The sequence below is a fragment of the Gekko japonicus genome, unplaced genomic scaffold (assembly GCF_001447785.1).
Source record: "Gekko japonicus isolate JY-2015 unplaced genomic scaffold, Gekko_japonicus_V1.1 scaffold735, whole genome shotgun sequence".
Taxonomy (NCBI): Eukaryota; Metazoa; Chordata; class Lepidosauria; order Squamata; family Gekkonidae; genus Gekko; species Gekko japonicus.
In genome coordinates this window covers 62,931-80,515 of record NW_015177029.1, presented here as the reverse complement: position 1 = coordinate 80,515, position 17,585 = coordinate 62,931, and the positions used below count along the sequence as shown (strand labels likewise).

The 17,585-nt window shown below is 42.0% G+C and overlaps 1 protein-coding gene across 1 annotated transcript in view; it reads right to left on the bottom strand.

Moving 5' to 3' along the window:
- The window catches only part of PTPRN2 (protein tyrosine phosphatase, receptor type N2), a gene marked incomplete at its 5' end in the record, with an annotated part of 355,818 nt that extends 347,120 nt beyond the window's left edge, over window positions 1-8,698 (bottom strand). Inside the window, one exon of the mRNA XM_015427868.1 lies at window positions 8,634-8,698. Within this exon, the coding sequence (XP_015283354.1) occupies window positions 8,634-8,698 (65 nt within the window). The remainder of the gene's footprint in view (window positions 1-8,633) is intronic.
- Between the last annotated feature and the right edge of the window lie 8,887 nt (window positions 8,699-17,585).

The window sequence follows — 17,585 nt, the reverse complement described above, 5'->3', positions numbered from 1 at the left end:
CCCGACAGGCAAACGTTTCGGTAGCGGTTCAGTAGCGGATTAAAGGGGGGGGGTTCACACAGGCACATCTGTCAGGCATCCCCCAGCCGTACTCAAGCCGTCTTGTGCCGCTTCCCTCCCGAGTTTAAAAGATACCAGGTGAAAGTGGTAGCGAAGCGTGTGTAGAGCGGGTTGATTCCAGTTCCCTGAGTGTGAACGCAAGCGCTGCTAAGGCGGGAACAACCCACAGTAATTGATAATAGGCACCGGCTGTTTCCCCCGGCAGGCACCGTTGGGGCATGTGCGATCATGCCCTATTTGCCGCTGTGCCGCTGCACCCATGCACATGGGCACATGCAGCCCAGCGCGGAAAGAGCCACTAACAGGCTGCCAGGGCTGCCCAACAGTGTGAACGCTCCATTGCACTTCCTCCACGGTATCCTCCAGCTTCATTCGCTGCGGTGTGAACGGGAATACTGCAACCAAGCCATTCCAGGTCTGTTCTGTTTTTTCTTTGCCACGACTTTCTAGCACTTTAAATTGCCAGTCTGAACACGGCCATTAAATGGCATCCTCCAGGCGGGGAACAATGCACCCCACACAAGAAAGCAGGGAGAGGAATCCACTGACCCAAACTGTGACGTCTGAAAGTGGTTCTCCACGCCTCCCACACCTACTAGGTGTATTGTCTCAAGACAAGGTGTATTGTTGAGTAAGCATAAGATACATATTAATGGTGCTATTCTGAATTGGTATCAGTGATACAATGGTTCAGGCATCCAAAATTTAGGACTGGGCTGTAACAAATTTATTCTGTTAATTTTAATTTTGTTATTGTTGTTCTTATTTCTTGACTTTTATACTTACATTTTTTATTTATGATTCCTAATTTTTGTACATGAAACTTCACAATTTAATAACAAAATAAAGTTGTAAAACAGAAATACTTTTTCTTTTGTGTTCCCACATTTTTCTTCTTGTTATGTTTTCCCTTTCTACCTTTCTCTGCCTTAATTCTCCCGTTTTGTTTGCAACTCTCTGAACAGTTCCTTGCACTGTGTACAAGAAACATATTAGTTTTGTTTAATGTAACAGATAGGCCAACTCTCATGACTTCTCCCAAAGAATTCTGGGAATTGTAGTTTGGTGTAGGGACTGACAAAATACCTGTTTAAAATTCCCTATTGCCCCTCCCAAAACTAAAGTTCCCAGACTCTTGTGTAGATACGCATTAGAAACATGAGTGACCTTTACTCCATGCATCCCCAATCAGATGATACAGAATGTTCTTGAAAAGTACTCTGATAACAATGGGATTTATGGTGGCGCTCAAAAACATAATGTTGCCTTAAGGGGTCAGTTATTTCTTTTATAGTTGTAGATAGTTCTCATTGAAGCTAATAAGTGCATCATGCATGTTCTAAAGACAGAATAAAGTAAAACCATCAGAGAGTCACAGACCAAATAAAAAAAATTTAACTACTATAGGATTATCAAGTACAATAGTGCAAAGGGCTGAGGAAAAAGGATAGCCATTTAATACCTTTGCAACATCTTTTCTATATTAGCATGTGGCCAAGATTCTCAAAAACTAGAGAAGGAATGGTAGGGAAGGTGGCACCTATAATAAAATTGAATCTTTGTGATGTTGCTAGAAATTTAAAAAGCACAACTCAATACGTACTTATTCAGTATCTCCTCCCCATCTAAATTAGACATTTACAGTGCTGTCTTAAACACGGTGCCTATAATAAAATTGAATCTTTGTGATGTTGCACTGTTAGATTCTTTGGGGGAAGGGACTTATAGTTTTTGCTTCTGTTAGTTGAATAGCATTGTGCAAATGAGAAAAGTAGCAGTCATCATACCCGGAGAGGCCATCCGTATGTGCATGGCACTGTATTAGCACACACACACACCCGCAGCAAAAACTTTGTGCCAATGAATAAAATTTGTAGAATCTTGAGATTCAAGTATGTCTCTGGGCTTCCCCCAGTACCATGCTTAAACTACCATCCTGTAGAAGGCTGGAATGTCTATTGTATATCCTTCCTCCAGTGAGTTCAAGGCAGCATATATGTATTCCCCCCTTCTCCATTGTATCCTCACAACCACCCTGTAAGAGAGTTTAGGCTGAGAGAGCGACTGGCCCAAGGCCACCCAGTGAATTACATGGCAGAAAGGGGAGTTCTGAAAGAACTCAAATGTGAACTTGTGGATCTCCTTACAAAAATATGTAATCTTTCATTAAAATCTGCCTCCATTCCTGAAGACTGGAAGTTAGCTAATGTCACTCCCATCTTTAAAAACGGTTCCAGAGGAGATCTGGGAAATTACAGGCCAGTCAGTCTGACATCGATACCGGGTAAGTTGGTGGAAACTGTTATTAAGGAAAGAATTAGTAGGCACACTGATAAACAAAAACTATTGAGGCAGACTCAGCATGGGTTCTGTAAGGGAAGATCTTGTCTCACTAACCTGTTACTGTTTTTTGAGGGAGTGAACAAACATGTGGACAAGGGGGATCCAATAGATGTTGTTTACCTTGACTTCCAGAAAGCTTTGGATAAAGTTCCTCATCAAAGGTTCCTAAGTTAGCTCAATAGTCACGGGATAAAAGGACAAGTCCTCTTGTGGATAAAAAACTGGCTAATTAATAGGAAGAGAGTGAGTATAAATGGGAAATTTTCTCAGTGGAGGGTGGTAAGCAGTGGGGTACCACAGAGATCAGTACTCGGTCCGATGCTTTTTATCTTGTTTATGAATGATTTGGAGTTGGGAGTAAGCAGTGAAGTGGCTAAATTTGCAGATGACATGAAGTTGTTCAGGATGGTGAGAACCAGGGAGGATTGTGAGGCACTCCAAAGGGATCTGTCGAGGATAAGCGAGTGGGCGTCAACATGGCATATGGGGTTCAATGTGGCCAAGTGCAAAGTGATGCACATTGGATCCAAAAATCCTAAATACAAATACACATTGATGGGGTCCGAACTGGCAGAGACTGACCAAGAGAGAGATCTTGGAGTTGTAGTAGATAACTCAATGAAAATGTCTAGACAGTGTGCAAATGCAATTTTAAAAAGGCCAACGCTATGCTGGGGATTATTAGGAAGGGAATTGAAAACAAATCAGCCAGTATCATAATGCCCCTGTATAAATCAATGGTGCGACCTCATTTGAAGTACTGTGTACAGTTCTGGTCACCACACCTCAAAAAGGATATTATAGCATTGGAAAAAGTGCAGAAAAGGGCAACTAGAATGATAAGGGTTGGAACACTTTCCCTATGAAGAAAAGTTAAAACGCTTGGGGCTCTTTAGCTTGGAGAAACAACGGCTGAGGGGTGACATGATCGAGGTTTACAAGATTATGCATGGGATAGAGCAGGTTGAGAAAGAAGTACTTTTCTCCCTTTCTCACAATACAAGAACTCGTGAGCACTCAATGAAATTGCTGAGTGGTCGGATTAGAACGGATAAAAGGAAGTACTTCTTCACCCAAAGAGTGATTAACACATGGAATTCACTGCCACAGGAGGTGGTGGCGGCTACAAACATGGACAGCTTCAAGAGGGAATTAGATAAGCATATGGAGCAGAGGTCCATCAGTGGCTATTAGCCACAAGGTACAGATAGGGACTCTGGGGCAAGTGATGCTCTGTATTCTTGGTGCTTGGGGAGGGGCAACAGTGGGAGGGTTTCTAGTGTCCTGGCCCCACTGGTGGACCTGCTGATTGCACCTGGTATTTTTGGCCACTGTGTGACAAAGTGTTGGACTGGATGGGCCATTGGCCTGATCCAACATTGGCTTCTCTTATGTTCTTATGGGGGGTTGAATCTGGACCTCCTAGTGTAATACTATGATCACTGCACCACACTGGCTGTACACCATGTTGGGATTTCTGGACTTCAGTGGGAACAACTCTATATATGTGCTATACATCCTCCCTAACTATGCATAAGCATTGCTAATTTGAAAGAATCACAGGCTAAGCATCAATATTGCATGCCATCTTGGATTTTAAAAGCAGAAGTCTCTTCATTTTAATTTTGCATTCATGCTCCAACACGTAGCTCAGGATGAATGCTATGTTTTAATGTGCTTTTCTTTTGAACTATTCACTTGCTTTCAGTTAAAAGTTAAAAATCAAGAGTGCAGCACAGCCTGAAGACAAACAGTAGTTTACATCAACATATATTATGTGGATTCAGGTGTTGGTCTGATGCAGCAAAACAAAGTTTGAGTCCAGTGGCATCCTTAAGACCATCAAAGTTTAATTCAAGGTATATACTGCATGTATTGATATTTTTTAATATAAAAAACCCAGCAATACCAAAACAGGATGCATGCATTCCTATAGCCACAAGGCATACCTTCCTTCGTTCATTTTACATGATACTGAATAAAAATTGAATTACTGCTGCTACCATAGCAACAGCTCAATCACTTGGCAATTCTGCTAGTTTAAAATCACACCCCACTCCCATACAGAGGAATTCATGAGCCAACATGACACTTCACCATTGGGTTTTTTACAATGTTTCAAGAGCACAACATCTATCAGAATAAACCCATAGCTGCTTCTGAATTTCATAGTGGCTTTTGAATTTCATGTCCCATTTATAACTTTTTTAGCACCACAGTTCTTTTATCATTTTTTCTTATGCAAAATATACACCAAAGCAGATGCAAGGATATGGGAAAGAAGGTAAGAGCAGAGATTACAGGAGACAACCAGTTGCAGAGCTGAAGCTGCAACCTGTCAGTCACAAGTCAAAATACGTCGTCTGTGCAGTAGTCAAGAAGGATAAACACCTGGATAAGTGACAGAAGCCATTGCATAGGATGGGCGTGTGAGTCGCTTTAATCACAGAACAGTTGTCTTGGAAGTCATTGTCACATTTTCATTTAAAATAAAGATGAAACCTTAGTATTTGCTGGATTCTTGTTTTGATATGTCATTATCTGTGTAATCCTTCCAAACCATTTAAACAGGATCTCTTGGATTTAAAGCACTCTGGTCCTATTGCCAATTAATGACTGAGACAAAGACCTTTTAGGCTGATCCTATGTAAAGGAGCTGCGGTGGCTCAAGTGGTTAAGATGCTGAACTGCAGGCTGGAAGGTCGGTAGTTCAGCAGTTTGATATCCAAGTGCCGCATGACAGAGTGAGCTCCCATCTCTGGTTCGAGGTAGGGCGGGGTATAAATTTAAATATAAATATAAATAAATAAAATAAATAAATTTTAAACTGAGTAACACAAATCCACACACAGCCAATCTGAGAGTTTTAATAAATTCTGACTGTCCTGTCTAATTGTTCCTGGCCTTCTTCTTTTCCAGCTTCATTTTGAGTTCTGTTTTATGGCTGGTACCTTATTCTTTGCTGGAGCTTTTAATCATGGTAGATGTACTAACATCATTCATAAGTAATAATAAAAATGCATGTTCAAGCAGCAACACTTAATCTAACTTTCCTTTACGTTTCTGAAAATTGTCCTGGAGAATATTTGGCCCAATTTATCTTACAGCCACAAAAAGATTAAGCTTTATTTTTATGGTCATACTATAAGCCCTTTAAAAACGTTTAATGAAAAATATGACCTGTCATTTCCAGAATCCAGATGTCCAATCTAAATGATGATGGTGGCAATCCAAATCGACCCACTACTATCCAAAGGTTATAGTATGCTGTGCTAAAGGAGACCTGTGAAAATCAGTCTCACTACTGCTGACAGTACAAACAGAACTCTGGGTCAGCTGGACAAAGATTGCCACTGTTTTATTTGGAAGTGTAAAGATGGGCTTACTTGTGGTCTCCTGGGGCAAACATAATAAGGTGCTGATACATGACTGTGACTTCTTACTACCTGTAATACTGATTTTTCATGGGCTGAAACACAGAGTGGCATTTATACCTTGAAGATGTGCTTTCACAATTATTTGCTATGCTTTAGGTTTCCTTGCTTAATTACATCAGTGCAGCTGATAACCCGACAGCCTGCCTCCAGGAGGCATACACTCAATCTCTGAAAATTCCTTGCTATCTCCTTTAAACACAGATGCCAATTCAGAAGAAGTCTAAGGAACGTTCCTATTGACTCCTATAAAATTAAGTATACGTCTGAAAAGTTGCTAATCTACTTAAATGCCTGAGGGTTAATTGCTCCACTCTAACACCCCAGTCCTAAACACATTATCTGGAAGCAAGGTCTATTGATTTCAGGAGGATTTGCCTTCAAATAAAACTGTTTAAGATTACAGACCTGCACACATATGCTTGCACACATATGATGAAAGATGATGCCCTAATACAGAGAACTTCTTATCAGGCAAATATCAGCCTCAATACATTTATTGTATTCTATATGTTAAAAATATTTTAATGCAGGGGTCATTTCGTAGAAAAAGAGCTAGGGGGACTCATTAGCATAACTCATTAGCATATGCCACACCCCCTGACATCACCGGAAGTGTGTCCTCCCCACAGCCGGCGGCGACCTCCAGCGGGCACCAGAAGGGAGCTCCAGGCCCCGCCCTCCCGCACCTCACCCGGGGGGATGGCATCCCCCCGCGTCCCCCCCAAATGACCCCTGTTTTAATGCATGTATGGACAATGCCCTGACCTGGCTTGCTCAGGCTAGCATGATGTTGTCAGATCTCAGAAGCTAAGCCGGGTCAGCCCTGGTTAGGATTTCCATGGGAGACCACAAGCAACTCCAGGGTTGCAATGCAGAGGAAGGCAATGGCAAACCACCTCTGAGTGTCTCTTGCCATGAAGGTAAAGGTAAAGGTTCCCTTGCTCGAAAGCCAGTCGAATCCGACTCTAGGGTTGCGGTGCTCATCTCCATTTCAAAGTCGAAGAGCCAGCGCTGTCCGAAGACATTTTCCATGGTCATGTGGCCGGCATGACTAAACACCGAGGCGCACGGAACGCTGTTACCTTCCCACCGAAGTGGTACCTATTTATCTATTTGCAATTTCTTGCTTTCAAACTGCTAGGTTGGCAGGAGCTGGAACCAGAGACGGGAGCTCACTCAGTCTTGTGGCACCCGGGTCTTGAACTGCTGAACTACTGACCTTCCACAGCCTGCAGTTCAGCGTCTTAACCACTTGAGCCATTGCAGCTCCTTCTTGCCATGAAACCCACCTCTGAATGTCTCTTGTTTTGAAAGAGAGCCAACATGGTGCAGTGATTAAGAATGGTTGACTCTGATCTGGAGAACAGAGTTTGATTCCCTACTCCTTCACATGAAGCCTGAGGGGTAACCTTGGGTCAGTTAGTTTTCTCAGAATTCCCTCAGCTCCATCTACCCCACAAGGTGATTGTTGTGGGGAAAGGAAGGGAAGGTGATTGTAAGCTGCTTTGAGACTCCTTAGAGTAGAGAGAAACGGGGTATAAAAACCAACTGTTCTTCTGCAACTTGACGGCGAAAAGAGAGAGGACAACTTCTATGTAGAACAAGTAAGTGCGGATATGTATGTCTACTTTGTTTCCCTGAAAACAAGGAAAAGTTTGAAAGAGTACAAAGTCCCTTTCCTTCTTGCATTCTTTTCTCTGTTTCTTACCCATCTAGCTATAGCAAGCTCTGTACACTTTGATTCTAGCCCTTTCATAGGCTAGATTTCAAGACAGGCTAAAATTTCAAGAACTGCCACACTGGAATAAGAAAGAGCTTTGTTAATGTTCCCTTCCGTTGATTTTAATGGTTTTTAAGATGTGCTTTTATTATGTATGTTTTTAATCTGTTAGCTGCTTCGGTGGCCCTTATGGGAGCAGAAGGGCAGAGTATAAAAGCAGGGAACAAATAAATAATAGTGACATTTGTCCCTCTCTCCGTAGAAGACCTACTCTCTCCAAACCCTCCACTTCCACTATCACCAAGTCCCACTTGCTGAAGAGACCAGAGGATCCACAAGGATGTGGCAAAATACCACAGGAGCGTTATGCTCCAAATGTGAGCATGGGCATTTTAAGAAACCCTCATGATCTTGGAATGGTGAGATCTGGCTTGATCTATCTGAATAAAACAAAAGCTCAATAACACCTTAGACTAATGGCATTTATTTCAATATAAGCTTTTGTGAGTCAGAGCTCACTTCTTCAGATATGTGAAAAGACAATCATTTGCAAATTCTTATAGAGAAAACTGCAAAGAGGAGGGAAAAGTTGAGGCAGAGTGCCCCTATCTGAGCCTATTGCAATGTTTAAGATCTCGGCCTTGCTATAAAAGCATTTGGATCCTGTTGTCCTCCTTGGAGCTATCCAAGGTTCTGTAACTTGCTAGACGTTATGCCTTATGAGCTGCAATCCCATCACCCCAAATTTAGATCTCTGTGGGTCTAGAGATGAAACCAAGTTTCAGTAAACCAGGAGGGAATAATCAGACACTTCAATTGCTTTGTTCTTCTTTGGCGGTTTTGTTCCTGACATACAACAAAGCTCGGAAGGCATTTCTTAAAGGCCACAAAGCTTTACTCATACAATTGGTCAAATATACTATATTATGATAGATGCAACAGTCTAATAATCAGAATTTTTAAAAGCCCTTTGGATATGCAGATAGTTCACCTACAAACTTCCACAAGAATAGAATTTCACAAAAAAAATAATTCAAAGCTTTTAGATAATGAGATGTACTTTAGTCACCTACCTCCCCCATGCCAATCTGCAACATTTTCAGTCCTGTTGCTTTTTCAAGCTTCTCTTTGTTGTCAGCTGTTAGGAAAAATTAAGATTGACACAGTTAGAGGGCCACTAAGACTGGGCTGAACTTGCATCATACACTCATCATTGCTATAACACTCAGATGGTGCAAACTGCGTTACCTCATTTGCCCTGTGAGGTGGGTTAGTATCTCTTTCATTTATACAGACGGTCAACTGATGCAGAGAAAGTGCAGCTATCTATTGAATTCACAGCTAAGCAGGGATTTGAACATCAGGTGTTGCCTGGGACCAACTGAGCCTGATTGGGCAACAGTACCTAAAGTTCATCTGCTCAATGCTCCTTATGTCATCATCAACCAGTGGAGTACACAGGGCTGCTGCTTGGTCTCTTATATGGCTGTCAGTTAACACTGCCATTTCTCTGGAATGTGTGTGGGGGGGTGATCCTCCTCTCTCAGCCTGGTACACAAAGGATGTCTCCTGTCTGGGTTGTTATCTGTTTATGCTTTTCTGACCTTGGGGTTCCAGCTGCTCCTGACCTGCTGGGAACAAGCGGCTCCTATTTTGCCCGCTCACTTTTCTCCCGCCCGCACACACAATGCACAATGCTTATTGGCTTTTGCTTGTAACGAGGGGTGCTTTGAAACTGCTATAACTTTGGGTCCCCTGCTGCTTTCGACCATTCCTGACAAAAAATGTTCACGTGTCATAGTTATGAACTACCAATAAACAGAATACTTCTTATGAAGCGCTTTGTGATGTGATCTGACCGACACTGGCAAGGTTGGGTGTATACATATAGCTGTTATGTTTTACACAGTCATGGTAGTCTGCAGCAGATGGTTTCTTCTTTCCTGTAACCCATTGCAGCAATTTAATGTTTTCCTGCAATACACTCTGCCTTCTGGGTATTGCTTGGACATTACTATTCCTCCCATCTCCCCATTTGGTTGGGTTCAAGGCTGAAGGGGAATGGCCCAGTACTGACAGAAGCTTCTCTATTTAGGAAATTGACAAACGATACTGACAAAAGATACTGGTACTGAACTCTTGACAGCTTTCTCAGCCCTTTCCTCCTTGTGCATCCCACAAGCACTAAAATCCATGCAAGACTTTTGCATATAAAGTGCTATAAAAGGAGCATTCCTATTGCAAAAGCTGTTGCTAGATCTAGGAAATTTATTTAGGATGTTTTCATGTCACCTCTCCAAAGTTCTCATGGATTTAAGCCTGCTGTCTTGTAATGTATCTGTGTGTGTGCATGCTAGAACGGTGCAGTGGAAGCAGCAGCAGGGCTCAAAATGCAGCTGAGCACGTGGCATCCATGCCTGGCATCCAGGGGTGATGTTCAGCCTCACCTGCCGTGCAGGGTTAGCCATTGCATTTCTGCCATGGTCGGGGTCAGTCTCTAAATACAATGTCCTTCTGCTTCCTTCAGTGTGACACCATAAATAGCGACGTGTCTTTGTTTGGCAAAGAACCAGCCCCAGGTAGCATAGGTAAACAACTGGAACCTCTTTGTGATCTCCACCAAGTCATGTCCACTGTCACCTTTCACATTTTAGCAAGTAATCAGATGGGTTTCACTGAGCATATGAATTGTGTATAATCCAAACAACAATGTTGTTAATTTCACTCAATAGACTATTTTTGGCTCAAGAACCAAGGAAGTTGGGCTTTGTCATGAAAACTTGTTTTCTGAAATCAGCTGTTTGCTTTCCCCCCCAACTGTATCATTCTTTTTTAACCCTATAACCCCTTGAACAGCCTTCTCCCATTTGAATCTAATATTGGAAATAAGTACACATCTTTAGTTTCAGGGGGGAAACATTATTCCCTTTTGCCTTCCAAATATGCTTGAGAGCTTTTCTGGACCATCGCCTAGAAGTGTAGATTGATAGATAATCCAATTCAATATTGCTATTTAGTTATTTATATAGTGCTTCACACAATCAAATGCTAAACAAACATCATTTTATTTATTTATCCTTACAGTTCCCCAGAGAGATAGCTAAGTAAATATTATTAAACCCTTTTGTTCTAAGAGAAGGGCAAACTGAGGCAGAGACATGCCTCCGCTCTCTCTGGCTGCTCAGAATCAATGCTGGAGCAGGGATTAGGAAGCAAGGCTTGTTGAGAGACTGATTCTTCAACTGTAAGCCTGTGAATGCTTTCATGTATTCCTTGTCGTGAACATCTATGCATTTCCATCTGTATCAATCAATGACCAATAGGTTTACTATCTTTACAAACAGAGGAACCACTGAGAGCAAAGTCTACTTAAGTCCCATTGATTTCAAATTTGAAATCCAGGTCAGGTTTCTAACTTGGAGAACTTGCCTGCAAGGAGAACAGTGCTTCCAGTACATTAGTAAACAGATGGGGGTGAAACTGTTTAAATGCCTCTTTACTTGAATATGTTTTATTTCACGTACATTACTATTACATAAAATAAATTAAATGGAAATTAATTTTATTGTACACAAGGGGGGGAAAACCCCTTGCAATTGTCTGTAAGAAACTCTGACGTCAATATTGTCATCTCACTAGATCTAATTATCAAGTCATTGTGGCCCACGATACTCAGAAACACAACAAAGCTAGGCCACCCACTGATAACGTGGGGCCCTCTCCTGCTTGCAGAACAGTAGATGCACGAAGAAGAAAAAATCTTGTAAATCAGCATCCCCCACAAAAGAAAACTATGCAACTGGCCCAATGATGCCTATGTTCCAAAAACATGGAATATAGCCAGCAGTTGGGAGTTAATTACAGGGGGAAAGAGAGGAGAGGGCACATTAGTCTGTTCAAGCCTCTGAGAGTTTATAACCCCAAAAGAGTCCAATTTCTTGGCTCTCAAAATTTCCCTTCCCCATAATTTCACACAGACCCCCCCACTTGGTACTCTCTAAATTCATATGGATCATAAAATCAGCACAGTGCCACAGACACAAAGAGAAAGGAGCTAAGTGCAAACCTGGAAGAAGTCCAAGCTATGCAGAAAATATATTCACACACACCCCGGACCCAATATTAACTCCCCAAAACAGAGTTAAGACTATAGCTGCTCAAAGACATCACACTGCCATAGAATACCAGGCAGGGTGACAGAAAAATGCAAGAGTTTGCTGTTTTGTGGGGCTTCATTTCATCACACGACATTGCCAGACCAGCTGAATGCCAAGGCCCATATGTCATTCCCTGCCTGCTTGGAGGAGGTAGTTTTGCTGCTGGGGAAGGTGGGGCACTTCCCAAATCCTGCAGCTACTGTTGAGGGGCCAGGCCCAGACTGAAAGCAGCATGATGTTAACCAAGCAGGCAGCCCCACAGATATCTTCTGAGAGGCAGCAGGAAGAGTTGCAGCTGGACTGGCACGCCTGAGGCATGCAGGCCAAGGTGAGAGGCAGCTGCAAGTTTCATGCATAGTCTCTCCCAAACCCCTTTCCAATCTTCCACACTTTGTTTTTCAGAAATCCCTTTCTTTGGACTTTTCTGCGTTCTCTTTTTTGTCACTTGTGTGTCCCTGTTTGTCTGTTTCTTGTTTCTTTTCCACACATGTTTTCCTCCCTACAATGGTCAATTCACTATTACAATTCTGTATACCTGTGGATTTATGAAGGTCTCTAATTGTATAGTGCAATAAACTAAAACAGCATGCTAAAAACCTGACACGTTCACAGTCACCTTTTCTCTACATTGTTCAGGGCACTTACGTGGAGCATTCTGTTTTGACTGTATAACAACTGTGCAAGGCAGATTAGGTTTAGAGAAAGTAAAGTGCATGGATGCAGAATAGAGTTGCAATATAGATTTCCTTTTTTGCTAAGCTTATTGCCCTTCTGTTTAAAAAATTAGTGGCATGATAAGGATAAATGGCTTAATTATCAGTCCTTACAGGGTGTGGAGCACTCATTCAAGTCTGTGCTTGTGACTGGGAGAACACAACAGGTTTATTCATCTGGGATAAATATGAAAAAGTTAAAACCAGTATGAACCACTCCCAACTGCCTTTGATTGTAGAATCAGAGGGAGGGAAACACCCAGGCATTCTCCACCGTGCTTGGCTCCAGCTCAGCTGAGATTCCTATCCAAGGAATGTTTTCTACTTAACTTTATTTATTAAAACATTTAATCCTGTCTCTCTCCAAGGATTACAAGGTGGCTAACACAGAAACAGCAGTTTGCAAGAAAGAAATGAAAATGGTATCTTATTGAACAATCATAAAATAATCTCAGTGGCTTCTTTTATACAGTCTTCTACACCCTCTGCCTACAAAGAGCTTTTCCACTTGCATTTTTCATCAGTTCTGGACCTATACTGCTTTAGTTTACTTCCTGATTTCCACACACATTTTTGTGTCTTTAGGTTTTTTGCGGGGGTTTCCTTCCCCCCCCCAACAGCCTCGCACACATCAAAGGAGCCCCCTGCTCTTTCTCTTCGTCCCTCATTTAATTCAGCCAGGCTATCAATATATTGATATAAGTATGAGCAAAAATTTAAAAAACCGAGTGCTGTTACACCGCTGATAAGGCCACCAATGATGACAGCAACCTTCCTTGAAAACAGTGATTATATAAGGCACATGTAGAAGAAAATTAAGTGACTGCACAACTGTGAAAATGCCAAAGGAGTGCAGACATGCAGAAGAACCATGCCCAAATCAATGCCCATGCTTGTGGAGGGACTGCCAAGAAAATGAGAAGTCAAGCACGCAGAAAAGTCCAAAACCAACCTTTTGTTAGCCTCCTAAGAATCACCTCTGAAACAGAACAGATAAATAAAGTAGGCATGTCTTATAAAAATGGCCAACAGTGATACTTTCCACATCTCTATACACAGAGTATTCCAAAACATTGGACCTGCCACTGAGAATGGCACCTAACACAAAATACTAATCTAGCTGCCACGTTTTGTACCAGTTTAAGGTTTTGGGCCATATTCAAGGACAGCTCGATGTCAAATCTACGTTGTAGTCCAAGCTGGAGGTTATTTTAGCATGGATGGGCATAGCTAGTTAACAGAGTCAAGACAGAAAGACAATCTCTGTGCAAGATGCAACTGGGGGAAAAAAGAAATTCCTGTTTTTCCTTTGACAAGATGGAAACAACCCCTATGACCTTCGCCTGATCTGGTAAAGAATGGTGGACAGAGGTAAGCAACAACTCTGCCTTCTCAATAGGCTTCCCAAGTCCCCCCGGGGGGCGAGGAAACCACCGCCCCAGATCGGGCCCCGGGGGGAACCCCACCCCGGCGTGCGCATTACCAGGAAGTGACGTTATGACGCTGGGCACGCTGGGGGCGGGGCCACGGTCATCCGAGGGAAACTCTATGGTTTTCCCTCAGATGGTTGTGGCCCCACCCCCAGCGTGCCCGGCGTCATAACGTCACTTCCTGGTGACGTGCGTGCGGCTCCAGCCGCAGACCGGGAATCCCCCGGTAAGTAATTTCTTCGACTTGGTAACCCTACTTCTCAACCAACATTATCTCCATCTTTCCGGGATTTATTTTCAGCTTGTCTATTATCAGTCATCTGACGACAGCCCCATGGCTGTGAGTCAGGAAAGTCACAGCAGCTTCTGGAGGCTCAGGTATAGAAATATCCGCATACTGATGACAGCCAACTCCAAGGCTACAAATAATCTCATCAATAGTTTGACATTATAGAGCACAGAAGATAAAACAGAGCCTTGCAGAACTTCACACATTAATTCCCAGCTTGCTGACACTGCCTCTCCAATGGACACTCTTTGACTACTATCTGTAAGGAAAGAACAAAACTATTGGAGTAATAGCCTTTTCAAACTTATCACAGTTTCCAGACAATCTAGCAAAATGTCATGGTTGACCCTACCAAATGCCAATAGGTCTAACAGAATCAACAGAGATGTATCACCTTTATCCATTTGTAAATGGAGATCATCTGCTGGAGCTACTAAAGTCAGTTTTGTCCCATAGCCAGGCTTGAAGCGAGATTGAAAGAGGTCAAGGGCAGATGTTTCATTCCTGAAATCACTCTGCCACCACATACTCAGAGACTGGGCACCGCCCCATACCACATCCCATTAAGCTGTTAGGAGTTTCTTCCCTGGTCCAAACATATATTAATAATCTTTGCCAGGAGGGCTCTTACCATATCCTGGAATGATTTAACTAGCCATAATGGGCCCCTGCCATCAAATCAACAGCCTTAACAGTCCCCAATATCCTGTCAACATCAGTCGGGGAGACCAATATGAAACTCTCCACACAAATCTAACAAGTAGATGCTACTGGCACCTCCAATATAGTTGCAAGTTTCTAAGTCACACTGGATTTCCATTGCCATTTGTATCAGATTTTGCTTAATGTGTGTCACTTCAAAGAGCCAATTTTTGATTGAAAGGCAGAATAAAATATAATCTTGAACACAGATTGGAGGAGTCATAATTCTAAGGTGTATTGGTAATTGTGAGAACAAAATGGAGTGGTATTCACCATCACAGGTCAAATTATCAAGCATTTTAAAAAGAATAGCGCAGGAAACAGCTACATATAAACTGATGAATGATCTTGCACTCTGGATTTCTTTCTGTTCTGACACCAAATTCATTTTAGAAGATTATTATTTAATAAATTAATTGCTAAAGATAAACAATCCCAACATTGACTAACCTTAGGCACCGACAAAAATAAAACCAATTCTGTATCTGTAGTGTAACTTTTTCTTTAATTCTTCAAAAGACCGGGGGAGAGGGAGCAGCAGCACAAGTCAGTGAGCTGCTATTTTAAAATGGCAATGAACAACATATGAAGTTGCTTTTTGTAATCTCCCCATGAGACAAAAAGGGCTTCCGAAAATACAAAAAAGAAGTCCATTAAAAATAAATTCAGTAGATGAAGGATATGCAAATTACCTGAAGAAGTGGAACCCTATAATGTTCTGAAAATTCTGCAATAGCCTATTTAATTAGTATTTTAATTTATCGGAATAATTCTTTGCACTTGACAATTTATGCAGCATTCCATATAATTAAGCACGTAGCTATAGAGGAATAATATTGCCTGCTCTCTCTATACCAGTTATTTTAACCTGAAAGAATCTGTAGAAGTCTCTTCTGTGATCTAAATTACAATGGGGACAACTTAATGGCTTTGCTCTATTAAACAGCACGACTAGAGGGTTACTGAGTGCTCAGAGAGGTAGAGGTTGCCACAGCTCAGGGCTTCAGTCCCCTGAAAGAGATCTGAGAAGCACTTCCTGCACAACACAATTTATTTCTATTGGGTGGGAGAGACATTTTTTCCACAACAACAGCTGCAATCTTTGAACTGCTTTACATCATAAGAGTACTTCAGTGGGACTACTCTGCAGTGGCCAATGCAAATGCCATTAACAAGCTGGCCCCATCTACATTTTGAAAAAGCATTTATTTCTGCGTTGCTAGCCAAGCAAAGCCATGCATTAGACTGGGCAAGAAGACCTTTGAATCCCTTCCAGATGTAACTTCTATCATTCTATGAAATCAGCAGAAGCTTTAATGTCTGGAAACCACATTAAAGTGATGCACCATCAAGTGATTGTTGGGTACTAAGGGCTCTTGGTCATGATACCAAAACAGGACCTTCTGGCCGTAACTCTTAATCTGTCAAAACAATTATCTATGCCCTGCTGGTTTATTTGTGTAAGACCAGAATGAAATACACACTCTTTATTGCAAAACTGAAAAAAAGGGTCAAAGAAGGGCGAAATAAGTCACTGACATTTCAGCATCTTTTGGGTGTTTACCTTGCAGGAGAAGCTGAAATGTTACGTATATTTGCTCCTTTGGAGTAAATAGTTGACATTTGAGTGGCACAGCTCATTTCATACGAGGATCTGAAACTGCTCGACAAACATCAACAAAGCATGCAAGTCCCACAACATCTGGTGGTAAATGTAATTTGGGTAACATGAATTTGCCATACCAAAGCTTCTTAATTTCTAATACAGAAATCAGTGGGACTGTTTAGGTAGGTTAAGTGCCCTTTTTACCGGAAAAGAAGAGTAGATTCCTCACCCCCGAAAGTGCCATGAAGAAAAAAGGGGGCACCTGAAATTTAGAGCAAGGCAATGGCAAACCACTGTTAGTCTCTTGCCTTGAAAGCTCCACAGGGTCTCCATACATTCACTGTGACTTGACGGCACTTTGCACATATCTTATATTTGCATACAAGTTACAGCTAAGCACAGTAACAAAAGAACTTGTGTAATACTTTTTTAAAGGCAGATCATCTTGCATTCAGGGTCATTTCAGGTAAATGCAGTACATACAGACAGGTAAATGAAAACAATGTCTCAGCTTGATTGGTTCCACTGAAAATACCAACACAGGTTGCCAAGCTCCAGAAGCCTCTAGGCATACTAAGGATCCAGAAAGCCACATAGCCCAGTGGTTGGGAGGACAAGGCTATAGCGTGAGTAGCTTATGGTCTTTAGAAGCCGATTTAGTGGGAAGCAGAATTGGGGGTTGTGGTGTGGTGTGTGGGGGCACCCCCACCATTCCCTAGTAACCTAGCAAACCCGATAAATGATTAGCTTTCTCCCAAAGCTGCATTGTTTTCCTGTGTAGATATCTGGATTTAGCGCATGTGGTCTTTGCTTTATTGTCCACTTCAGTGCTATATTATAGTGATTAATAGTTTTTAAAGCACCATAAAGCTCTGTGTTACAGACACTGAAATGACAATGTGGCTGATTAAAATGGTCAGGACCGACATCACAATGCCTCCTTTTTCTACATCCAAAGGGATTATTTGTCAAAGATGAGGCCAAAAGGTTGCAAAGGAAAGCTATCTGCAGTCCTCCTTTTACATTCAAGCCAAAGGAAATATGCAAGACCTTTCTCTCTCACTTGTCTGCTTTCTAATCTCTGGCAAACCTGCAATGAAAACGGCGGCACAGAAAGGCTAAGTCGCA